The following is a 26136-nucleotide window of genomic DNA, read 5'->3' as shown; positions in this document are numbered from 1 at the left end:
ACCCCTCTGAGCACTGACCTCAAGTTCCAGCTGGCTGCGAGGTGAGCAGGCTGCCCTCTCCATTCCTCGCTCTTGCACTTCTGCAGGGGAGAATGGAGGCCTGCACTGCGCTGCGGAGAGGCCTGGGCTATTAGGGGAGTCCCATACCACATAAGTGGAGGTGCTCGCGGCTGCCCTGGGTAACAGTGCGGCCGTGTCTGTGAGAGTCGGGTGGGCTCTGGCGTCGGTCAAGAACTGTTGGTGCTGTGCGGCAGAGGGCGCGGGGATCTTCTCCTGCTGAGACGCCCGTGCCATCTTGGACTGGCCCATCATGGCCAGCGGCTCCCCCACAGCTCCCGCAGTGGCTCAAAGAAATCAGAGATCGGGGTGCGTGGAGGCTGGGATGATCCCTGGGGTTTACGATGCCTGCCTGACTTCCTGGACCCCATAGAAACAAAGAGTTTCCCCCAAAACTACAGCCGTGGGCAGGAGCTCAGTAGCTCTGCGTCTTGCTCCTTCACATGGCAGATCACGCCCCCCCCACAAATATTTTTTTTCTGGATTTGCTGTAGATTTTGTGGTAAATTGATTACATGGTATTACAAATTAAAATTGGTGGTGTAAAAAACAAGCCCTCATATGGATCTGTAGGTGGAAAATTGAAAGTGTTATGATTTTTAAAAAGTGAGGAGGAAAAAACAAAAGTGCAAAAATGAAAAATGGCCCGAGAGGGAAGGGGTTAAATAAACTTAAATTTTACAAAATAAGTATGTATAAAATTGCTCTATAACTTACTCATTTTCCCATATACAGGGCTGTATGAGGGCTCATTTGTTGCGCTATGATCTGTAACTTTTCTGGTGCCATTTTTGCGTATATGTATCTTTTTTTATCAATTTTTTTGGAATGAGATGATTATATTTTCATAGCTTGGACATTTACGCACACGGCAATTTATAATTTTCTTTAATTTTTTTGGAGGTAAAATAATAAAAAGGGGCAAATTACATTTTTTGGGGGAGGGAATGGCTTATTCACATTTTTTTAACTTTTTTTAACTATAAATTTTAATTTTTTATGTAAAATTTCTATTTTTTATTATATAAAATGATATTTATATTTTTATTTAAAACATTTCTAATTTTTTTTTGTAAATTTCTAATACTGTTCAATGCTATACATGTTTGCTATAAGGCAGACCAGAGTAGTCCCAGTGAAAGTGGGGCCGGAGGCAAGTGAGGGGCCTCTGGCTCGCTGTAATTTTTGAGTCTAGTTTGCCATATATTTTCAAAAACTGTTTAGAAGGAAAGAATAAAAAAAATTATAATATTCCATTACAGGGCCAATGGGTCCACCAGGAGGATTTCCGGGGCCACCGGGAAGAGATGGACTTACTGGGGCACCGGGAGCACCAGGTGTACAAGGGAACAAGGGCGAGAAGGGAGACAATGGACCCCCAGGTAAATGAATATGTGCATATTATGTTTTAGAAGATGTTTTAGGGGATAAGTAGTTGATTGCGGGGCATCCAACCACTGGGACCCCCCATAATGTCAGTAACAAGGCCCTGTGATGCTCAGTAAGGAGCATGTGTCATTTAAGGCTAGACAGCATGCGCCCCATTCATTTCTATGGGAGTGCAGTTGATGCTCGAGTGCTGGATGCTCTTCTGTCCTCTTCGGAGCTCCCTTAGAAATCAATCAAGAGCATGCCGTCTACCACATGCACTCTTTACTGAGAGCCCAGTCCCGTTCCAGAGATCGCGTGGGGTTCCAGCAGTCGGACCCCCTGTGGATAGGGGATAAGTTCATTTTGGCTGCAGTACCTCTTTAAGGCAGTTTTTTTTATTGGACAAAGCAATTTACACTGGTTTGATAAAGAAAAAAAATCTATCTTCCATAGAATTCACATTACCAAACAACTGTTCACTGGGATTCTAAAAGAGAACATGGTGGTTAACATAGTTCCTATGACTCCATAACACAGCACCACGTGGGCTCCAAAAACAAATTTCTACAAATTAATTTCCACGGGGGGCTCCTACAAATTTCAAATTAATCTTTTTCAGTTTGTACATTATTGTATTATTATTTAACATTATTTATGTGATATATATATTGATGATTTATATAGAGCTGAAGCTTTCTTGATAAGAGTTTGTACAATGTTAGCCTTGAAAATATAGGAGATAGCGTTAAAACTTTTTTTGGGCTAACAAAGAAGACAACCAAATTTTGGGGTTAGAGTAGCTTTTACCAGTTCAGTTTGCATGAAAACTACATAAAAAGCATGGTATTTTGAGAGGAAGGTGCAGGGGGTGGTGGCATGACATCAGGGTGACCAGCATATTACATGATAACCCATGTTATCATATGATTTGCTGTTTTATGTGTCAATTAGCTGAGAGGCCAATAGGAGACAGCAAAAGGGGTGGGAGGTTTTCTACAGTCATAATGTCTCACACGCTGTTCCCTGAACAGTCTGAGGGAAGAGAGGAAGAGGGACAGACAGAAGACAGAGGGAGAGATATAGGAATATAAATAGGACAGACAGAGAAAAAAGAAAAACAGATAGACCGTGGTCCTGATTTACTATTGTACACCCGCCACATTCTGGCGCATTGAGCCAGAAATTCTGTCTGCGCCAGAATTTGCTTCAGAATACAGTCTCAAGGGGCGTGTCTGGTGGGAAAAGGGGGCATGGTCACAGAAAAATGGCGTGTTCCTGACATTTTCACAGACAATGTGGTTTATTTACTAAGAGTGGAGTGTAGTTTTCATTGTGGGTTTTGATTTCCGACAGGTATTTTCCCAAGGTATTTACTAAGGTTTCCCTACATTTTCCACTTTTCCCTAAATTTTTTTTACAACTGTTCTGATCTGTCGGTTTTTCCTCAGTTCAAAACTACCACATTTTATGTGGAAACCATAGTAAATATTAGAGATGAGCGAACTTTTGAAAAATTAGATTCGGCCGATTCGCCACATTTTTTGCAAAAGTTTGTTTTGATAAAAAAATTTTTGCGGCGAATCTATATTAAAAAAGGCTATTTCTAAACTACATACACACTCAATAGGGGTATAGAACACTTTGCTGTGTTCTAAAACACATATGGAGTGTGCTGGGGTAGTGAAATAATGCTGTTATTCAGAATAACATGCAGATTACCGCCATTGCTTTTGGAATCACTGCCGCACAGCAGCACAATGACAGAACCTGGTGGTGGCATCAGTGTGAGGACACCATATAGTGACTGAATGACACAGCGTGGAGGTGTTGGCAGCATGAGGACACCATATAGTGGCTGAATGACAGAGCTTGGATGAGGCTGAAGCATGAGGACACCATATAGTGCCTGAATGACACAGCGTGGAGGTGTTGGCAGCATGAGGAGACCATATAGTGGATGAATGGTACAGCCCGGAGTTGCCAGCAGCATGAGTAGGCACTAGGCCTTCACAATTCCTTAGATTATAAGATGAATTTAGAAATTTGAACCAAAGATTTTGGATAGCGGGTGCTACCTATGATAAAATTTGAATTTCCCAGACCAAGGTCCAGAAGCGGCATCAGTAAACCATATATTGCCAGAATGACACAGCCTGCAGTTGGCTGGTGCATGAGTACACAGCAGGGCTTCACAATCCCTCCAAAAAACACAACAATTTTAGAAATTTTTCAAAAAGATTTCGATAGCGGAAGCTACCTATGAGAAAGTTTGAAATTCCCAGACCCAGGCCCTGCAGTGGCATCAGTAAACCATATATTGCCTGAATAACACAGCCTGGAGTTAGCTGATGCACGAGTACACAGCAGGGCTTCACAATCCCCCCAAAAAAACACAATTTTAGAAATTTTTCAAAAAGATTTTGGATAGCGTGTGCTACCTATGGGAAAATTTGAAATTCCCAGACCCAGGCCCAGCAGCGCCATAATTTTTTTTATTTGTGTGGTTACGAAGGACCAAATATAACAAGCCCCCACAGGGCTCATGTGGCCGTGAGATGTAGGCGCAACGTCTCCATTGCCCTGACCGGTCATTGTTTCCAAGATTTTTTGCCAAGGCAAACCATGTGAAGAACAGCGTGACACAGCCGTGCCCTGCACACATGGTATGCTGAACGGCCACTGAGACTTGTCCAGGCAGTGGAGGCTTAGGACACAGTGGAGGATGTGTAGGCGGAGTAGCACACTGTCACAGGACCAACAAGCTGACAGAGTGTAGTATGAAGCAGCATAAGTACACACCAGGGCTTCCCAATCCCTAAGAAAAAACAACAATTTTTTTATTTTTGAAGAAGATTTAGGACAGCGGGTGCTACCTATATATTGCCTGAATGACACAGCCTGGAGTTGGCTAATGCATGAGTACACACCAGGGCTTCACAGTCCTCCCCAAAAAACACAACAATTGTAGAAATTTATGAAGAAGACTTTTGGATAGCCTGTGCTACCTATGAGAAAATGTTTAATTCCCAGACCCAGGCCCCACAGCGGCATCAGTAAACCATATATTGCCTGAATGACACAGCCTGGAGTTGGCTGATGCATGAGTACACACCAGGGCTTCACAATCCCCCCTCCAAAAAACACAACAAATTTTAGAAATTTATGAAGAAGACTTTTGGATAGTGTGTGCTACCTATGAGAAAATTTGAAATTCCTAGACCCAGGCCCAACAGCGGCATCAGTAAACCATATATTGCCTGAATGACACAGCCTGGAGTTGGCTGATGCACGAGTACACAGCAGGGCTTCACAGTCCCCCCCAAAAAACACTCAACATTTTTCAAAAAGATTTTGGATAGCGGGTGCTACCTATGAGAAAATTCGAACTTCCCAGGCCCAGCAGCGGCATCAGTAAATCATATATTGCCTGAATGACACATCCTGGAGCTGGCTGATGCATGAGGAGACCATTGAAATATCTGATTTCTTATTTGAAATTTCAATCAAACTTTGAGGGTCACGGACCCCAGCGCGTGGGTACGGAGGACCAAATCCAACAAGCCCCCACAGGGCTCATGTGGACTTGAGATGTAGGCACAACATCTCCATTGCCCTGACTGGCCCTTTTTTTTTTTTTTTTTTTTTGTACCTTTAACCCCTTAAGGACACATGACGTACTGGAACGTCATGTGTCCACTCCCGATCTATAACGCGGGGCCACGGCGTGGCCCCGCGTCATAGCGGGTCGGGCCCGGCCTCTAACAACGGCCGGGACCCGTGGCTAATAGCGCGCGGCATTGATCGCTGTGCCGCGCGCTATTAACCCTTTAGACGCGGCGTTCAAAGTTGAACGTCGCGTCTAAAGTGAAACCGAAAGCATGCCGGCTAGCTCAGTGGGCTGTTCGGGATAGCCGCGGTGAAATCGCGGCATCCCGAACAGCTGACAGGACAGCGGGAGGGCCCCTACCTGCCTCCTCGCTGTCCGATCGCCGAATGACTGCTCAGTGCCTGAGATCCAGGCATGAGCAGTCATGCGGCAGAATCTTCGATCACTGGTTTCTTATGAGAAACCAGTGATCAACATAGAAGATCAGTGTGTGCAGTGTTATAGGTCCCTATGGGACCTATAACACTGCAAAAAAAAAGTGCAAAAAAAAAGTGAATAAACATCATTTAACCCCTTCCCTATTAAAAGTTTGAATCACCCCCCTTTTCCCATAAAAGAAAAAACACAGTGTAAATAAAAATAAAAATAAACATAAATGGTATCGCCGCGTGCGGAAATGTCCGAATTATAAAAATATATCGTTAATTAAACCGCACGGTCAATGGCGTGCGCGCAAAAAAATTCCAAAGTCCAAAATAGTGCATTTTTGGTCACTTTTTATATCATGAAAAAATGAATAAAAAGCGATCAATAAGTCCTATCAATGCAAAAATGGTACCGTTAAAAACTTCAGATCACGGCGCAAAAAATGAGCCCTCATACCGCCCCATACACGGAAAAATAAAAAAGTTATAGGGGTCAGAAGATGACAATTTTAAACGTATACATTTTTCTGCATGAAGTTATGATTTTTTCCAGAAGTGCGACAAATTCAAACCTGTATAAGTAGGGTATCATTTTAATCGTATGGACCTACAGAATAAAGATAAGGGGTCATTTTTACCGAAAAATGTACTACGTAGAAACGGAAGCCCCCAAAAGTTACAAAATGGCGTTTTTTTTTTCAATTTTGTCTCACAATGATTTTTTTTCCCGTTTCACCGTAGATTTTTGGGCACAATGACTGACGTCATTACAAAGTAGAATTGGTGGTGCAAAAAATAAGCCATCATATGGATTTTTAGGTGCAAAATTGAAAGAGTTATGATTTTTTAAAGGCAAGGAGCAAAAAACGAAAATGCAAAAACGGAAAAAACCCCGGTCCTTAAGGGGTTAAGAACAAGCGCATATCCAAGAGTCCAGAAGACTATAATGCAGGACGGTGGACCACAAAAAGACATTCTTCTCTAAAGTAATGTTTTCTGAAATAAAGAAGCATCCATCTCCGTATTATTTTTGACAATTTTAATGAAAAAATCACACACAACAAGCGTTCAATGGTGTAATGGTTATTATTCTGAGAAATTTAAGTTTATTACTGAGAAAATTATCATAAATTTGAAAAAAACTGTACCCAAGAGGGTTTAATAACCCCATACATTGCACCATAAATGTTGAAATTTTAATTAAGTGTGTATGTATCTATTTCACAAATCGTAAAATTAAAGGCCCAAGCCCAGAAGCATCATGAAGGCAAGTAGTTCCTGAAAGAAACAGGAGCAGTCAGGAGTAGGCATCAGCAGTACCCAAGAGGCTTTCATAACCCCTTACATAGCACGATCAATCGCGAGATCAAGCAATAACAGGTGTGTGATACCCTCAGATGTCCAGGGCTGCACGCGCGCTACACTGAACAGACCAGCGTGTGTCTATCCTTCACCGATATGTGCGGGTAACCCGCTCAACCCCGTTCGTGATAGGGATCAAGGATTGTAATTATTTGCCATGGAAGATGAATTCCAACTAAGTGTGGGTCATAAGCTCGGGTTCATTAAGTACCTGGCCTTTGTACACACCGCCTGTCTCTACTACCGATTGGATGGTTTAGTGAGGTGCTCTGATCTGCCCCGGCGGGGTAGGCGACAGACCTGGCAGAGCACCGAGAATTTAAAGATCATTGTTGAAATTAGCATTAAGCATGTATTGGCTACTGCTAAACTTCCAAAAATTAAAGGCCCAAGGCCAGAAGCATCAGTGAGGCAAGAAGTTCCTGAAAGACACAGGATGAGTCAGGATCAAGCATTCACCAGTACCCAAAAGGGTTTCATAACCCCTTCACTATAGATCAATGTTAAAATTTGCATTAAGCATGTATTTAGCTTCTGCTAAACATCCAAAAATGAAAGGGCCAAGGCCCGAAACAGCCGTGAGAAAAGTAGTTCCTGAAAGACACAGGATGAGCCGGGAGCAGGAATTTATAGTACCCAAGAGGGTTTCATAACCCTTTACATGTAAAGATCAATGTTGAAATTTGCATTAAGCATGTATTTAGCTACTGCTAAACATCCAAAAATTAAAGGGCCATGGCCCGAAGCATCTGTGAGGCATGTAGTTCCTGAAAGACACAGGATGAGCCAGGAGCAGGCATTCACAGTACCCAAGAGGGTATCCTAACCCCTTACATTTAAAGATCAATGTTGAATTTTGCATTAAGCATGTATTTAGCTACTGCTAAACATCCATAAATTAAAGGGCCAAGGCCCAAAGCATCTGTGAGGCAAGTAGTTCCTCAAAGACACAGGATAAGCCAGGAGCAGGCATTCACAGTACCCAAGAGGGTTTCATAAACCCTTAAATGTAAAGATCAATGTTGAAATTTGCATTACGCATGTATTTAGCTGCTTCTAAACATCCAAAAATTAAAGGCCCAAGGCCAGAAGCGTCAGTAAGGCAAGTAGTTCCTGAAAGACACAGGATGAGTCAGGAGCAGGCATCTGCAGTTCCAAAGAGGGTTTAATAACCCTAATTGAAAAGTGTTGGTGTAGCAGCATAGTCAATCTACTCTGAAGCATCTGGTATTGGTGGCTGGAAATCCTGGCTGATCCATCCCTGATTCATCTTGACAAACGTTAGTCTCACTACATTTTAAGTGGACAGACGCGTTCGCTTTGGGGTGACTATGGCCCCAGCCGCACTAAACACCCGCTCTGATGGCACACTACTGGCTGGGCAGGACAGCTTTTCCAGGGCAAACTCTGCTAGGTGCGGCCATAAATCAAGTTTGGCGGCCCAGAAGTCCAACGGATCTCCAATGTTTGTGTCAAGGTATGCCACCACCTGCTGGTTCAGGTCCTGCTCCATGTCTACCTACTGCTGATTAGTTGCTTCACTATGCGGGTGAAGAAAGCTACTCATCAGCAACTGTAGACTCAGGCTGCTGCTGATTGAGCTGGTACTGCTCCTGCCACCCCTCCCCTCCCCAGCAGACATGGCAGTGGAAGGTGAGCACAGAGGGCCCCCCGAGTCAGACCTACGAGTGGACGGACCATGTGGCCGATAGGCATCGGCCAACTGACTACATAGGATCTCTCTGTAGTAGGTCAGTTTGTCCTCCCTCTCAGTGGGTGTAAAAAAGGCCCCCATTCTGGGACGGTAGCGAGGGTCCAATAAGATGGAGATCCAGAAGTCATCCTGCTGACGAATTTTGACAATTCGGGGTCACTACGCAAGCAACTGAGCATGCATCGTGCCATTTGCGCCAGTGACTCGGAGAGACCACCTGCCTCCATCTCCACTGCATACTGCCACGGTGTGTCTGGGTACTCTGTCTCACCTTCCTCATAAGCCTCCAGCTCCTCTGGCTGCTCCTGCTCCTCCTCTCCTGCCCGATTACTAGAAACACCGCCCATCTCATCCAACCTAAACTGTGCTCCGCCCTTCCCCTAATCCTCCTCCTCCTCCAGTTCAGCCCCCACATAGCCTTGAGATGTCGGCGCAACGTCTCCATTGCCGTGACCAGCCATCGTTTCAATAATTTATTGTAGGAAATGTAGGAGTGAAATTACGTCGTTCATGGTGTAATCCAGGCGACTTACAAATAATGTGTCTTCCTCAAAGGGCCTCAGCAAACGACAGGTGTCACGTATGAGCTGCCACTGGTTCACATTGAAGTTACACAGGGCAGTACTCCTATCTACTTGGATCATCAAGAAATCGGTGATGGCTCTTCTTTGTTCGTATAGTCTGTCCAACATATGGAGGGTGGAATTCCAACGTGTGGCAACGTTACAAATAAGACTATGTTGTGGAATACCGTTCTGACGCTGCAGCTCAAGGAAGGTGTGCTTGGCGGTGTACGAGTGGCTGAGGGGCATGCACAGTTTCCTTGCCATTTTCAGGATGTTTTGCAAATGGGGTGAAGACTTGAGGAAGTGCTTGACAACCAGATTAAGCACGTGTGCCATGCAGGGCTCATGTTTCACACTTCCTTGTCGCAGGGCGGACACAATGTTCTTCCCGTTGTCGGTCACCATTTCCAGATTTTGTGGAGTAAGCCATACTCGGATTTCTTTACAAATTAACTTTAGCAGTTCCTCCCCTGTGTGACTCCGTTCGCCAAGGCAAACCATGTGAAGAACAGCTTGACACCACCGTGCCCTACACAAATGGTACGATGAAGGGTCACCGAGATTTGGACGTGCAGTGGAGGCCGAGGACACGGTGGAGGATGAGGAGGCGGCGTAGCACACTGTAACAGGACCAACTGCCTGAGAGCAAGATCATGGAGGAGGAAGCGGTGTGACCTGTCCAAGTTGCTGTTGTGGCTGTGCAGGAACCACATTTACCCAGTGAGCCATTAAAGACATGTATTGTCCCTGCCCGTAGTTACAGCTCCACACGTCGACGCTGCCGTGCACTTTTGAACGCACCGACATGCTCAAGGACTAGCCCACCTTCTCTTGTACAAACTTATGCAGGGCTGGTACTGCCTTCTTCGCAAATAAATGACGGCTTGGGACTCTCCGCCTCGGCTCGGCACAAGCCATCAATTCTCTGAAAGGTGCAGAGTCCACCACTTGAAAAGGGAGGGACTTCAGCACCAGCACCTTGGACATGAGCACATTCAACTTCTGCGCCATTGGATGAGTGGGCGCATACTGTTGTCTCTTGGACATGGCTTCGCCGATGGATTGTTGGCGGAATGGCTGACTAAAAGCAGGAGAAGCAGGAGCATCTGGAGCGACAGAAGGAGGGTTTGACACAAAGCTCCCTTCGGATGAGGGGGTGGAGCCTTTGCTGGATGAAGGAGGGAGCTGATGGTGACTTGGTGATTCAACAGGCTGGACCATTACATCGGAGCCACGGTTCTCCCAGGCCGCTTTATGGTAGTGCAGCATGTGTTGACGCAGGGCCGTGGTGCCGACTTTGGGACCCTGGCCATGCTTCACCTTCTGCCGACAGATCTTGCATGTGGCCAAGTGAACCTCCTCCGGATGCCTGATGAAAAACTTCAACACCGCCGAGTAGCTGATTTTCCCACCTACAGTCTGCACTAATTGACTGCTACTGGCACAGTCTCCAGGAACCCCTGTTCCACTACCTCCTGGAAAGGTAGGCTGCCGCAAAGCAGGTGGTCTCCCCCGGGGAACGTTTGGCTCCTGAATTTCCACTCCTACCACCACGCTGACTGCCAACCGTGCTACCGCCTTGCTGCCTCAAGGGCAACCTGCAACTCTCTTCTCCTGATGATGATGAAGCCCCTTCTGCACCCGGCTCCCAATTGCGATCGGCTTCATCATCATCATCAACAGGTGTGTACACGTCACTGATGTCCTCCTCAGGTTCCCCAACAGTGTCTGCTTCAGGACCCTGAACCCTTGCAACACCGCCTCCCACGTCACTCTCCGCATCACTACTTGGCCGCCTAGCGGAGCAAGCGGCGCATGTCTCCTCCCCTTCTTGGCTGGGCAGTAGCTGCTGACTGTCCTCCATTAGACCGTCCTCAGTGAATAGTGGAGCTGAACCCACAGCATAAGATACTTCTCTAGAAGAGGGAACAGCATAGGACAAAGGCAATGGGAGGACAGGTACTGCTCCCGGGCCATTCCAACTGAGGGTTGTGTCTGAGGAACCCACCGACTGTTGACTGGAGGTGTCAGATGTCACTTGTGAGGTGGATGAGCGTGTTAACCAATCGACGACGGCAGATGGGTTGCTGGTCGAGACACAAGGCTGATAACGGGAGCTCAGGCCTCTCGCTGCAACTCCTGCTGCCACTCACCCCTAGTCTGCGGCCAACTCTGCCTGAAGTATTTAGGCCTCCGCCACTCCTATGTGCACTTCCTGGCACTTCTCTGCCATACTTCTCTGTCATACTTAGTGCCTATATGAGGGTATTACAATACGCTACACTACTCTTTAAACAGTATTTGTCTAGAACAGCAGCAGGTGATTAGTTATGGTTGTCCTTTCACAGTATGTAGGCCCTTGACAGTACAATACTGGTACAACACTTGGATTTATGTATGCGGTATGCACTGATGAGGGCAGGGATATGCGCAACTATACGCAGAAAAAACTCTGTTTTTTTGTAAAACACCAGCCGGTGAATACTATTGTTTGGACTTTGACAGTATGTAGCCCCTTGACAGATTAACAGGTACAAAATGGTACAATACTTGGATGTACGTATGCAGTATCCTCTGATGAAGGCAATAATATGCGCAACAATACGCAGAAAAAAGTCTGTATTTTTGTAAAACACCAGCCGGTGAGTACTATTGTTTGGACTTTGACAGTATGTAGCTCCTTGACAGATTAACATGTACAAAATTGTACAATACTTGGATGTACGTATGCGGTATGCACTGATGTGGGCAGTTAAACACAAAAACGGACAACTGTAACCTGGTAAACTATTTTTAGGTACACATATGTGGTACAGTGACAAGGCACTTAGATATAACCCAGATACTAGTAGTGGCTGTAAGTGTGTGAACTCCAAACATGAATAGCAAGCAGCAAAAAGAAAAACGGAGTCATTTATAAAGCGTACATAATTGTTATTAATTCCGTAGAATGTACATACATGAAAAGTATAAAATATGTAATCTCAAAGAGGAATACGGCTAAAAAGGTGGTATCACCGGCTCTGCACAACAGAAGCTGAGGTATATGTAGTATATTATTTACTGGATCTACTACAATAGAATATGAAATATAAGAGTAAACTAGCACACTAAAATTGCACAATTCAAATATTTTGCAGCATATAAGGGGTATATAGCTCATAGTGAGAGCAAGAATGCTACATACAGTTAAAGTGCAGTGTGCATACAAACAGAACAGAAAAAACATTATAGAGATACAGACCAATATAAAGGTATACCAAAGTGTAGCAGCAGATGGCAGAGACCGTGATAGCACCACTCCAACGTACGTTTCGGTACGCAACCTTCATCTGGGAGTGGCTCTATCCCAGACTGACTGTCTATTTATATCCAGGAACACCAATCAGATTATAGTATGCGAAATGGATGCGGTCCTCACCTGTGGCTGTTACTGCGCACACGAACGCCGACACCGCCGCCGCCCGGAAGCCAGAAGGAGCCGCGTCACATGACACGGCCATGCAGGAAATCACATGACCATGCCATGACGTAGACGCCACTCGCCCGGATCCCCAGCGGAGCAGAGACGGCGCACACGCACCAGCGACAGGAGCAGTGTCTGTGATCAGCAGGACACTGACAGATCACGCATATCAATATATGATTGAGATAATAAAACACAATATAATTTATTGCAATGGATGCAATAAAAGTGGCTGAATAATACTAAGTAGGTTTGTCTCTAAATTGGAATAAAGTGCAAGTGCATAAGTTAAATGAGAAAAATGAGAAAGAGTGTATGTGTGTATGGGGGATGTGTTAAGTGACCAATATACAAGGGATAGTTAATGGATAAAAGGAGATCTCCTGGGGTCAAATGAGAGTTATGTATGGGAAATAAGGAAGTATGCATGTAATTAGGTGGTGAATGTGAAATAATAGAGATTGTAAGGTATGAAGTTATGGAAAATTGTATGTGTGAATGAGTGCATAACGTAATAAACAAATGAGGTGAGGTGAAAAACGATGACTGAAGTGCTGTAAAGTAGTATAATTGATGCTGTGGTAAAAAGAGTAAGGGGATGTGTAGGTGAAGAAAGGAGATTGAAAAGTGAAAAACAAATTGCATGAATACATAAAAAGTGAAGGAAGGAAAAAGTGGGCGGGTGAACAGAACCGGAAGGGTGAGAATGGTGCACATAAGTGATATATATGTGGTTGATACCTATACCCCATACCACCACGTCTAACCCTGATATATGCAAGCCAAACAGCAAAAGTTAAAAGGGTACTCCAGTGCTTAGACATCTTATCTCCCTATACGGGAGGGGGCGTGACAGCTATCACGCCCCCTCCCGTAGGCTTGCATTGAGGGGCAGAGCGTGACATCACACAGGGGCGGGGGAGTGACATCACGCGCCGCCCACCCTGTAGTCGCCGGTTATCAGTCCCGGAGCGAACACGCTCCGGGGACTGATTAAAAACGGGGTGCCGCGTGCAAGATCACGGGGGTCCCCAGCAGCGGGACTCCCGCGGTCAGGCATCTTATCCCCTATCCTTTTGATAGGGGATAAGATGTCTAAGCAACGGAGTACCCCTTTAAAAATTAATGGAGTATGCTGATGTAAATAGTGTCTACATAATAATAAAAAGAGCTATGTATCCCCAAAAATGAAGCCAAATTGTAGTACATCAACCCATACCCATACATTGTAAATTTCTCTACAAAAGGGAATAGACCTATAAGTCCGAGGCCAGAAATCTTGAATATGCAGGCATCTGTAGGAAATGTTAAAGGCGGTCTTTGCATACATATGATGTCCTGGAGAGAGAAGCAAAATAAAACCAACTGTTAAAAGTAGGTAACAAAAAATTAAAAGGGAGGTTAAAAAAAGACAGAACAGCCGACGAATACATGAGTGGCTTCAAATTTCTAAGATAATTGCACTATAAAAATCGTCCAAATGGTAAGAACTCATTTAAGCCGTGAGGTTGTACTGTGTTCAAGCACCAAATCCAGTAACTTTTGTGTTAGGCTAGACATTTCCCCAAGTCACCCCCACGCATCCCAGGATATAGTCTATCAATGCCACAGAACTGAAGAAGCGTGTCATCACAGTTACGATGCAATTTAAAATGTTTAGGAATCGTCTTCAACTCTTCAGTGGTTGCCTTCTGTGCCAAACGAATGTCCCTCATGTGCTCCCGGATGCAAATTTTAAGGGGGCGTGTAGTGAGGCCCACATAAATTTTTGGGCAGGAACACACTGCATAATAGACCACATTGCGTGTGGTACATGTGATCTGATGCTTGATTCTGTATGTCACTATAGTCTGGGAGTTGGTAAAAGTAGTACATCGCCTCATATTGGGACAGGCAACGCAATGCTGCATGCTGTAGAAACCTATCTGATCCCTCTTGAGCCAAAGATATTTTTAGATGGTTCAGGTAAGTACTGACTCCTAACTAGGAGATCTCCAAGGTTCTTTGCCCGTTTAGCTATAATTTGGGGGTTTTCTGGAATGTATTGTCTAAGAACCGAGTCCATGGTCAAAATTGACCAATATTTAGTCATACAGGATTTCATCCTATCCCAGTGAGAATGGTAATTCGTAATGAACCGTACTTTATCATCGCCACGGATCTTAGGTGTTGGACATAATAGTTGGGCTCGAGAATGTTGTTTTGCCCTATTGTAAGCTTTTTTCAGTGATCTATGACTGTACCCCCTTTCCAAAAACCTACCTCTCAAGTCGTCAGCTTGTTTCTTGAAAGCTTGTTCCGAGGAGCAAATACGCCAGGTGCGTAAATATTGGCTGTATGGTATGGCTCTCACTGTGTGCATCGGATGAGATAAGGTAGCATGTAAATAAGAATTGATGGAGGTTTTTTTGCGAAATACATTCGACTGGAGATATCCTGTTGGATCACGCTGTAAAAGGACATCAAGAAATTTCACTTGATTAGCGTCACATGAATAGGTAAGTTTGATATTGTAACTGTTGTTGTTAAGACGGGAAATAAATTGTGAAAGTTGTGTGGTATCTCCCTGCCAAATCATGAGGATGTCGTCGATGTACCACACCCAAAAAAGGATGCGGCCAATCGCGACATCCCCATGATCTGACAGGAACAGGTCCCTCTCCCAGAGACCCAGGAAGAGACAAGCATACAAGGGTGCACAAGCCGCCCACATAGTTGTCCCCCGGGTCTGCAGGTAGAGGGACCCTGAAAGTGAAAAAATTATGAACCAAAATAAATTCCAATAGCTTCAAAATAAATGATGACATTTCAGGGGAGTAGTTGCTTGTACCTAGGAAGAATCTTGATGCTGATAATCAACCTGAATGATTGATACTAGTGTACAGCGATTCCACGTTGCATGTAACAAGAAGGGTATCAGGTTCCAGTTGGATGCCATCAATCCTACGCAGGAGATCAGTATTGTCACGTATGAATGTGGGTAAGTTTTTGACTAAGGGTTCAGTTTACTATCCACAAATCTGGCAATATTTTCCGTCAAGTTACCTGTACCCGAAATGATCGGTCTCGTAGCATGCTTGTGAACTTTTGGCAATAAATAAATAGTTGATATTGTAGGAGTCTGGAGTGCATCTGCCAGTTTTCGTGGTATCACTGACGATTCAACCGCTGTGTCCAGTAATGACTTCAGGTTAGCCTGAAATTAGGATAGGGGGTTAAAAGTTAATTTTTTATAGGGTCACGAAGTTGCCTGTATGTCTCGGCTTCATATAACTTCCGAGGCCAGACCACAATGTTGCTCCCCTTATCAGCAGGCTTATGAATAACATCTGGTATCCTCTGTAATCTATGAAGGCATTGCTGTTCATCATGTTAAAGATTGTCATTATAGATGTTGTCAGGCTCTCACTATGAGATATATACCCCTTATATGCTGCTAATTATTTGAATTGTGCAATTTTAGTGTGCTAGTTTACTCTTATATTCCGTATTCTATTGTAGTAGATCCAGTAAATAATATACTACATATACCTCAGCTTCTGTTGTGCAGAGCCGGTGATTCCACCTTTTTAGCCGTATTCCTCTTTGAGATTACATATTTTATACTTTTCATGTATGTACATTCTACGGAATTAATAAAAATTATGTACGCTTTATAAGTGACTCAGTTTTTCTTTTTGCTGCTTGCTACTGATGAGGGCAGTAATATGCGCAAATATACGCTGAAAAAACTCAGTTTTTTTGTAAAACACCAGCCGGTGAATACTATTGTTTGGACTTTGACAGTATGTAGCCCCTTGACAGATTAACAGGTACAAAATGGTACAATACTTGGATTTACGTATGGAATATGCAATGATGAGGGCAGAAATATGCGCAACATTACGCAGAAAAAACACTGTATTTTTGTTAAACACCAGCCGGTGAGTACTATTGTTTGGACTTTGACAGTATGCAGCCCCTTGACAGATTAACAGGTACAAAATTGTACAATACTTGGATGTACGTATGCACTGATGAGGGCAGAAATATGCGCAACAATACGCAGAAAAAAGTCTGTATTTTTGTAAAACACCAGGTGGTGAGTACTATTGTTTGGACTTTGACAGTATGTAGCCCCTTGGCAGATTAACAGGTACAAAACTGTACAATACTTGGATGTACGTATGCGGTATGCACTGATGAGGGCAGTATTGTGCGCAATTATACACAGAAAAAAAATCTTTATTTTTGTAAAACACCAGCCGATCAATACTATTGTTTGGACTGTGACAGTATGTAGCCCCTTGACAGATTAACAGGTACAAAATGGTACAATACTTGGATGTATTTATGCGGTATGCACTGATGAAGGCAGTAATATGCGCAGCTATACACAGAAAAACTCAGTTTTTTTGTTAAACACCAGCCGGTGAGTATTATAGTTTGGACTTTGACAGCATGTAGCCACTTGACAGATTAACAGGTACAAAATGGTACAATACTTGGATGTATGTATGCGGTATGCACTGATGAAGGCAGTAATATGTGCAGCTATACACAGAAAAACTCAGCTTTTTTTGTTAAACACCAGCCGGTGAGTATTATAGTTTGGACTTTGACAGTATGTAGCCCCTTGACAGCTTAACAGGTACAATATGGTAAAATTCTTGGATGTACGTATCCGGTATGCACTGATGAGGGCAGAAATATGCGCAACTATACGCAGAAAAAAATCTGTATTTTTGCAAAACACCAGCTGGTGAATACTATTGTTTGGACTTTGACAGTATTTAGCCCCTTGACAGATTAACAGGTACAAAATGGTGCAATATTTGAATTCAGGTAGAAGACGGACATGGTCGCACATCTACAATGTTGCACAATGATCTAATTGCTTCTCAGCATAATTTCAAAAACGAACAGGTTGTTAGTATATACGTTTTGATCAAAAAGTACAAAGCCCACTCGCCACGTCAAGGCCACCTATTTAGAGTGGGTCCCTAACGTCCGTAGCATAAAATGGTGTAGCACTGGGTGACACCAGTGCCCACAGGGGGAACGACCCACTGGCAGAGCGGCCCCAATGCCACTCAAACCAGTCCATGGGTTGCACCTCCCCGCAGACACGGCGCCACGGCAGCAACAGACGCTGCACAGCACCACACCAGTGTGAACAGGGTGCTACAGCTCACTTACCATGCTCTCCCAGTCAGACTGGGAGGCTGCTAGGAAAGAAAGGGCCCATGTGTAGCTAACTATTACTTATATAGGGTTGGGCTGAGGGGGTCGGGAAGAGTGCAGACACATGTTCAAACAAAAAAAAAAAATCTTGCACAATGATCTAATTGCTTCTCAGCATAATTTCAAAAACTAACAGGTTGTTAGTATATACGTTTTGATCAAAAAGTACAAAGCCCCCTCGCCCCGTCAAGGCCACCTATTTAGAGTGGGTCTCTAACGTTCCTAGCATAACACCACCGCCGCGACACCAGTGCCCACAGGGGGAACGACCCACTGGCAGAGCGGCCCCAATGCCACTCAAACCAGTCCATGGGTTGCACCTCCCCGCAGACACGGCGCCACGGCAGCAACAAATGCCACACAGCACCACACCAGTGTGAACAGGGTACTACAGCTCACTTACCATGCTCTCCCAGTCAGACTGGGAGGCTGCTAGGAAAGAAATGGCCCATGTGTAGCTAACTACTACTAGTGGTGGTGGTCGCCGCCCAGTGCTACGTCATTTTATGCTAGGGATGTTAGGGACCCACTCTAAATAGGTGGCCTTGACGTGGCGAGTGGGCTTTGTACTTTTTAATCAAAACATATACTAGCAACCTGTTAGTTTTTGAAATTATGCTGAGAAGCAATTAGATCATTATACAAGATTGTAAATGTGCGACCATGTCTGCTTCTTCTACCTGAATTCACATGGTGCCTTATTTGAATGTATGTATGCGATATCCACTGATGAGGGCAGTAATATGCGCCACTATATGCAGAAAAAACTCAGCTTTTTTGTAAAACACCAGCCGGTGAATACTATTGTTTGGACTTTGACAGTATGTAGCCCCTTGACAGATTAACAGGTACAAAATGGTACAATACTTGGATGTACGTATGCAATATGCACTGATGAGGGCAGAAATATGCGCAACAATACGCAGAAAAAACTCTGTATTTTTGTTAAACGCCAACCGGTGAGTACTGTTGTTTGGACTTTGACTAGAGATGAGCGAATCGAAGTTGACGAACCCGAATTTGTTACGAATTTCGGTTGGTGTTTTTAAAAAATACAGAGTTTTTTTCTGCGTATAGTTGCGCATATTGCTGCCCTCATCAGTGCATACCGCATACGTAAATCCAAGTATTGTACCATTTTGTACCTGTTAATCTGTCAAGGGCCTACATACTGTGAAAGGACAGCAATAAGTAATCACCTGCTGCTGTTCTAGACAAATACTGTTTAAAGAGTAGTGTAGCGTATTGTAATACCCTCATAAACTCACTAAGTGTGTCAGGAAGAGAAGTGCTGGGATGTACACAGAGGAGTGGCAGAGGCCTAAATACTTCAGGCAGAGTTGGCAGCAGACTTGGGGCGAGTGGCAGCAGGAGTCGCAGCGAGAGGCCTGAGCTCCTGTTATCAGCCAGCGGTCGTGTCTCGACCAGCAACCCATCTGCCGTCGTCTATCATCCACATCATCACAAGTGACATCTGACACCCCCAGTCAACAGTCGGTGGGTTTCTCAGACACAATCCTCAGTTGGCATGGCCCGGGAGCAGTCCCTGTCCTCCCATTGCCTTCGTCCTATGCTGTTCCCTCTCCTAAAGAAGTATTTTATGCTGTGGGTTCAGCTCCACTATTTACTGAGGACGATCTAATAGAGGACAGTCAGCAGCTACTGGACTGCCAAGAAAGGGAGGAGACATGTGCCGCTTGCTCCGATAGGCGGCCAAGTAGTGATGCGGAGAGTGATGTGGGAGGCGGTGTTGCAAGTGTTCAGGGTCCTGAAGCAGACACTGTTGGGGAACCTGAGGAGGACATCAGTGATGTGCACACACCTGTTGATGATGATGAAGCCAATCACAATTGGGAGCCGGGTGCAGAAGGGGCTTCATCATCATCATCATCATCATCAGAAGAGAGTTGCAGGTTGCCCTTAAGGCAGCAAGGCGGTAGCACGGTTGGCAGTCAGCGTGGTGGCAGGAGTGGAAATTCAGGAGCCAATCGTGCCCGGGGGAGACTACCTGCTTCCCGGCAGCCTTTTTGGGAGGTAGTGAACCAGAGATTCCTGTAGACGGCGCCAGTAGCAGTCAATTAGTGCGGGCTGCGGGTGGGAAAATCAGCTACTTGGCGGTGTTGAAGTTTTTCACAAGGCATCCGGAGGAGGTTCACATAGCCACATGCAAGACCTGTTGGCAGAAGGTGAAGCGTGGCCAGGGTCCCAATGTCGGCACCACGGCCCTGCGTCAACACATGCTTCGCCACCATAAAGTGGCCTGGGAGAACCGTGGCACCAATGTAGTGGTCCAGCCTGCTGCATCACCCAGTGGCAATCCGCTCCCTCCTTCATCCAGCCAAGGCTCCACCACCTCAGCCGAAGGGAGCTGTGTGTCAAGCCCTCCTTCTGTCGCTCCGGCTTCTCCCGCTTTTAGTCAGCTATTCCGCCCACAATCCATTAGCGAAGCCATGTCCAAGAGAGAACAGTATGCGCCCACTCATCCAACGGTGCAGAAGGTGAATGTGCTCCTGTCCAAGTTGCTGGTGTTGCAGTCCTTCCCTTTTCAAGTGGTGGACTCTGCAGCTTTCAGAGAATTGATGACTTGTGCCGAGCCGAGGTGGAGAGTCCCAAGCCGTCATTTCTTTGTGAAGAAGGCAGTACCAGCCCTGCATAAGTTTGTACAAGAGAAGGTGGTTTAGTCCTTGAGCCTGTCGGTGTGTTCAACAGTGCATGGTAGCGCCGACGTGTGGAGCTGTAACTACGGGCAGGGACAATACTTGCCTTTTACGGCCCACTGGGTAAATGTGGTTCCTGCACAGCCACAACAGCAACTTGGACAGGTCACACCGCTTCCTCCTCCACGCTCTCGCTCCCAGGCAGTTGGTCCTGTTACAGTGTGCGACGCCGCCTCCTCATCCTCCACCGTGTCCTCGGCCTCCACTGCACGTCCAAATCTTGGTGGCCCTTCATCGTACCATGTGTGCAGGGCACGGCGGTGTCAAGCTGTTCTTCACATGGTTTGCCTTGACAAATGGAGTCACACAGGGGAGGAGCTGCTAAAGTTACTTACTCCACGAAATCTGGAAATGGGAACCATGGTGACCGACAATGGGAAGAACATAGTGTCCGCGCTGCGACAAGGAAGTGTAAAATATGCGCCCTGCATGGCACACATGTTGAATCTGGTTGTCAAGCACTTCCTCAAGTCTTCACCCCATTTGCAAAACATCCTGAAAATGGCAAGGAAACTGTGCATGCACTTCAGCCACTCGTACACCGCCAAGCACACCTTCCTTGAGCTGCAGCATCAGAAAGGTATCCCACAACACAGTCTTATTTGTGACATTGCCACATGTTGGAATACCACCCTCCATATGTTGGACAGACTATACACACAAAGAAAAGCCATCACCAATTTCTTGATGATCCAAGCAGATAGGAGTACTCCCCTGTGTAACTTCAATGTGAACCAGTGGCAGCTCATACATGACACCTGCTGTTTGCTGAGGCCCTTTGAGGAAGCCACATTATTTGTAAATCGCTTGGATTACGCCATGAATGACGTAATTCCACTCCTATATGTCCTACAACAAAGGATTGAAACCATGGCTGGTCACGGCAATGGAGACGTTGCGCCTACATCTCAAGGCTACATGAGCCCTGTGGGGGCTGAACTGGAGGAGGAGGATGAGGGGCAGAGCGGAGCACAGTTTAGTGTGGATCAGATGGCCGGTGTTTCTAGTCATCGGACAGGAGAGGAGGAGCAGGAGCAGCCAGAGGAGCTGGAGGGTTATGAGGAAGGCAAGACAGAGGACCCAGACACACCGTGGCAGTATTCAGTGGAGATGGAGGCAGGTAGTCTGTTCGAGTCACTGTCGCAAATGGCATGATGCATGCTCAGTTGCTTGCATAGTGGCCCCAAAATTGTCAAAATTCGTCAGCGGGATGACTTCTGGATATCCACCTTATTAGACCCTCACTACCGTCCCAGAATGGGGGCATTTTTTACACCCACTGAGAGGGAGGACAAAATGACCTACTACAGAGAGATTCTACGTAGTCAGTTGTCCGATGCCTATCGGCCACATGGTCCATCCACTCGCAGGTCTGACTCGGCAGGCCCTCTGCGCTCACCTTCCACTGCCATGGCTGCTGGGGAGGGGTGGCAGGAGCAGTACCAGCTCAGTCTACAGTCGCTGATGAGTAACTTTCTTCACCCACATAGTGAAGCAACTCATCAGCAGCAGGTAGACATGGAGCAGGACCTGAACCAGCAGGTGGTGGCATACCTTGACATGACCATGCCAACAACCATTGAAGATCCGCTGGACTTCTGAGCAGCCAAACTTGATTTATGGCCGCAACTAGCAGAGTTTGCCCTGGAAATGCTGTCCTGCCCTGCTAGTAGTGTGGTGTTTAGTGCAGCCGGGGCCATAGTCATCCCAAGGCGAACTCGTCTGTCCACTTAAAATGGGGAGAGACTAACGTTTGTCAAGATGAATCAGGGATGGATCAGCCAGGATTTCCAGCCACCAATGCCAGATGCCTCAGAGTAGATTGACCAAGCTGCTACACTTACATTTTCCAATTATGGTTGGTCATGAAGCCCTCTTGGGTTATCAATTAGGGTTTAGAGATGTCGCAAATTGTTCGCCCGCGAACAGTTCCCGGCGAACTTAGCATGTTAGCGTTCGCATCGCCGGGCGAACATATGTGAAGTTCGATTCGCCCCCTATGCTTTAACATTGCAATAAACTTTGACCCTGTGAGTCAGAGTCAGCAGACACATTACAGCCAATCAGCAGCAGTCCCTCCCTTCCAGACCCTCCTGCCTCTTGCATGGACGCTATTTTACCCTCATTCGGCATGCTGCAGGCTTAGGAAGCGGAGGGACAGAGAAGCTGCTCCTGCTGTATAGGGAAAGCGATAGCTAGGTTGCTGCTAGGTGGTGTATTCAGGGTCCAGTTTACTCCTAAAGCACTAGTGTAACATCTGCTTTAAGGACAGCACCCAAAAAAGCCTTTTTAGGGCTCAAATATCAGCCCGTGTGTCTTGCAACAGCTGGAGGCACCCTGGTTGGGAGGAAACCGCTGGTTAAAAGGGGTATTCCAGTATAAAACTTAAGTTCCTTCAAGCAACTAACTACTACAGTATTCAAAGTGCTGAAAGATATCAGTCCGTGTGTTTTGCAACAGCTGGAGGCACCCTGGTTGAGGACCACTGCTTAAAAGGGGAACTCCGCTGGCAAGCCTTTTTTCTTTAAAGCAAGTAACTACTACAGTATTCAAAGGGTTGAAATATATCAGTCCGTGTGTTTTGCAACAGCTGGAGGCACCCTGCTGCCTAAAGGGGAGCTCTAACTATGTGCTGCCTAATATGGGGGAATCTATGTGCTGCCTAAAGGGGGGATCTAACTATGCGATGCCTAAAGGGGGGGCTCTATGTGCTGCCTAAAGGGGGCTAAAGCACGTTATTCCAAACCATTTAGGAATGTTAGGTGATTTATGCCCTTTATGGATTAAAACCAGTTTTGCCATGGATCCCCCTCCGGCACGCCACAGTCCAGGTGTTAGTTCCTTTGAAACAACTTTTAAATCACTACTGTGCCCAGAAAGAGTCCATGTGAGTTTTAAAATTCGCCTGCCCATTGAAGTCAATTTCGGTTCGCCCGGTTCGCAAGCTTTTGCGGAAGTTCGCGTTCGTGGTTCGCAAACCGAAAATTTTATGTTCGCGACATCACTATTAGGGTTATGAAACCCTCTTTGGTACTGCCATTGCCTACTCCTGGCTCATCCTGTGTCTTTCAGGAACTACTTGCCTCACTGATGCTTCTGGCCTTGGGCCTTTCATTTTTTGGAAGTTTAGCAGTAGCTAAATACATGCTTAATGCAAATGTCAACATTGATCTTCAAATGTAAGGGGTTATGAAACCCTCTTGGGTACTGTGAATGCCTGCTCCTGACTCATCCTGTGTCTTTCAGGAAGTACTTGCCTCACTGACGCTTCTGGCCTTGGGCCTTTAATTTTTGGATGTTTGGCAGTAGCTAAATACATGCTTAATGCAAATTTCAACATTGATCTTTAAATGTAAGGGGTTATGAAACCCTCTTGGGTACTGTGAATGCCTGCTCCTGACTCATCCTGTGTCCTTCAGGAACTACTTGCCTTATTGACACTTCTGGCCTTGGGCCTTTAATTTTTGGAAGTTTAGCAGTAGCTAATACATACTTAATGCAAATTTCAACAATGATCTTTAAATTCTTGGCGCTCTGCCAGGGCCTTCTCTTACCCGTCGGGGACAATCCGAGGACCTCACTAAACCATCCAATCGGTAGTAGAGACATGTGGTGTGTACAAACGGCAGGGACTTAATGAACCCCAACTTATGACCCGCACTTATTTGTGATTCTTCTTTCCTGGCAAATAATTGCAATCCCTGATCCCTATCGCGAACAATGTTCAGCGGGTTACCCGCACCTGTCGGTGAAAGATAGACGGCGATTCCGGGACAATTGGGTCTCCAGTGACCCGGTGACCCAGAATTACTGGCTGATCAGAGACGGCCCCGAACAGCCATAGCCAGCAGGGGTGAGTTGGCACTGGTGCCACCTCACGATCGCCCTGATTCGTCGGCCGACCAATTTACCGTTTTTACCGGCCGACCAATCAGGGCGCCTGCTGCGGGTGTCACTCCCGCAACCCGCTCTGCCCCTCTTCCGGAGGACGTGAGCGGGTGCGGGAAAAAGACCCCGGGAGCTGGGGACCCAGATCCCCGGCATCAATGTTGGGATCGGGGCCCCAGGAGCGGCGGCGGCGAGGGACTGACCTGTGTCCCGGAGCAGCAGCAGGAGGTGAGTGACAGCCTCCTGCTGTTGCTTAGCAACAGCTCCCAGCATGCAAAAAGGGCATGCTGGGAGCTGTAGTTATGCAACAGCAGGAGGCAGACCACCACAACTCCCAGCATTCCCTTATGGGCATGCTGGGACTTATAGTTTTGCAACAGCTGGAGGCACATTTTTTCTATAGAAAAGTGTACCTTCAGCTGTTGTATAACTACAACTCCCAGCTTGCACAATCAGCTAAAGTGCATGCTGGGAGTTGTAGTGGTGCATCTGCTGGTTGCATAACTACAACTCCCAGCATGCCCGTTAGCTGTCAGTGACTGCTGAGAGCTGTAGTTTTGCAACAGCTGAAGGCACACTGAGTTAAGTGGCAAACCAGTGTGTCTCCAGCTGTTACATAACTACAATCCCCAGCGTCCTCAGCCAAAGTAGTATTTCTCCAGCTGTTGCATAACTACAAGACCCAGCATGCCCTTCCGCTGTCCGTACATGCTGGGGGTTGTAGCTTTTGCAACAGCTGAAGGCACACTGGTTGCAAAACACTGAGTTTGTTACCAAACTCTGTGTTTCACAACCAGTGTGCCTCCAGCTGTTGCAAAACTACAACTCCCAGCATGCACTGATAGACCGTACATGCTGGGAGTTGTAGTTTTGCAACAGCTGGATGTTTCTCCCCCCCAATGTGAACGTACAGGGTACACTCACATGGGCGGAGGTTTACAGTAAGTATCCGGCTGCAAGTTTGAGCTGCGGCAAATTTTCTGCCGCAGCTCAAACGGCCAGCGAGAAACTACTGTGAACCCCCGCCCGTGCGACTGTACCCTAAAAACACTACACTAACAAAAAATAAAATAAAAAGTAAAAAACACTACATATACACATACCCCTACACAGCCCCCCTCTCTTCCCCAATAAAAATGAAAAACGTCTGGTACGCCACTGTTTCCAAAACGGAGCCTCCAGTTGTTGCAAAACAACTACTCCTAGTATTGCCAGATAGCCACTGACTGTCTAGGCATGCTGGGAGTTTTACAACAGCTGGAGGCACCCTGTTTGGGAATCACTGGCGTAGAATACCCCTATGTCCACCCCTATGCAAGTTCCTAATTTAGGCCTGAAATGCTCATGACGCTCTCTCTTTGGAGCCCTGTCGTATTGCAAGGCAACAGTTTAGGGCCACATATGGGGTATCGCCGTACTCGGGAGAAATTGTGTTATAAATTTTGGGGGGTATTTTCTGTATTACCCTTTTTAAAAATGTAAGATTTTTGGGAAAACACGCATTTTAGGTAAAAAAAAATTAATTTTTTTTACATAAGCAAAAGTTGTGAAACACCTGCGGGGTATAAAGGTTCACATTACCCCTTGTTACGTTCCCCGAGGGGTCTAGTTTCCAAAATGGTATGCCATGTGTTTTTTTTTGCTGTTCTGGCAACATAGGGGCTTCCTAAATGCGGCATGCCCCCAGAGCAAAATTTGCTTTCAAAAAGCCAAATGCGACTCCTTCTCTTCTGAGACCTG

General features: G+C 45.9%; 1 protein-coding gene across 5 annotated transcripts in view; it reads left to right on the top strand.

Moving 5' to 3' along the window:
* The window catches only part of LOC130282596 (pulmonary surfactant-associated protein A-like), a 493810-nt gene that overhangs the window by 418306 nt on the left and 49368 nt on the right, over positions 1-26136 (top strand). For all 5 annotated transcript variants that reach the window (XM_056530974.1, XM_056530975.1, XM_056530977.1 and 2 more), the window contains one exon: positions 1320-1439. In XM_056530974.1, the coding sequence (XP_056386949.1) occupies positions 1320-1439 (120 nt within the window). The remainder of the gene's footprint in view (positions 1-1319; positions 1440-26136) is intronic.

The sequence above is a fragment of the Hyla sarda genome, chromosome 7 (assembly GCF_029499605.1).
Source record: "Hyla sarda isolate aHylSar1 chromosome 7, aHylSar1.hap1, whole genome shotgun sequence".
NCBI classification, from domain to species: domain Eukaryota; kingdom Metazoa; phylum Chordata; class Amphibia; order Anura; family Hylidae; genus Hyla; species Hyla sarda.
The sequence above is the reverse complement of the archived record's forward strand: the minus strand, read 5'-3'. Positions and strand labels throughout refer to the sequence as shown.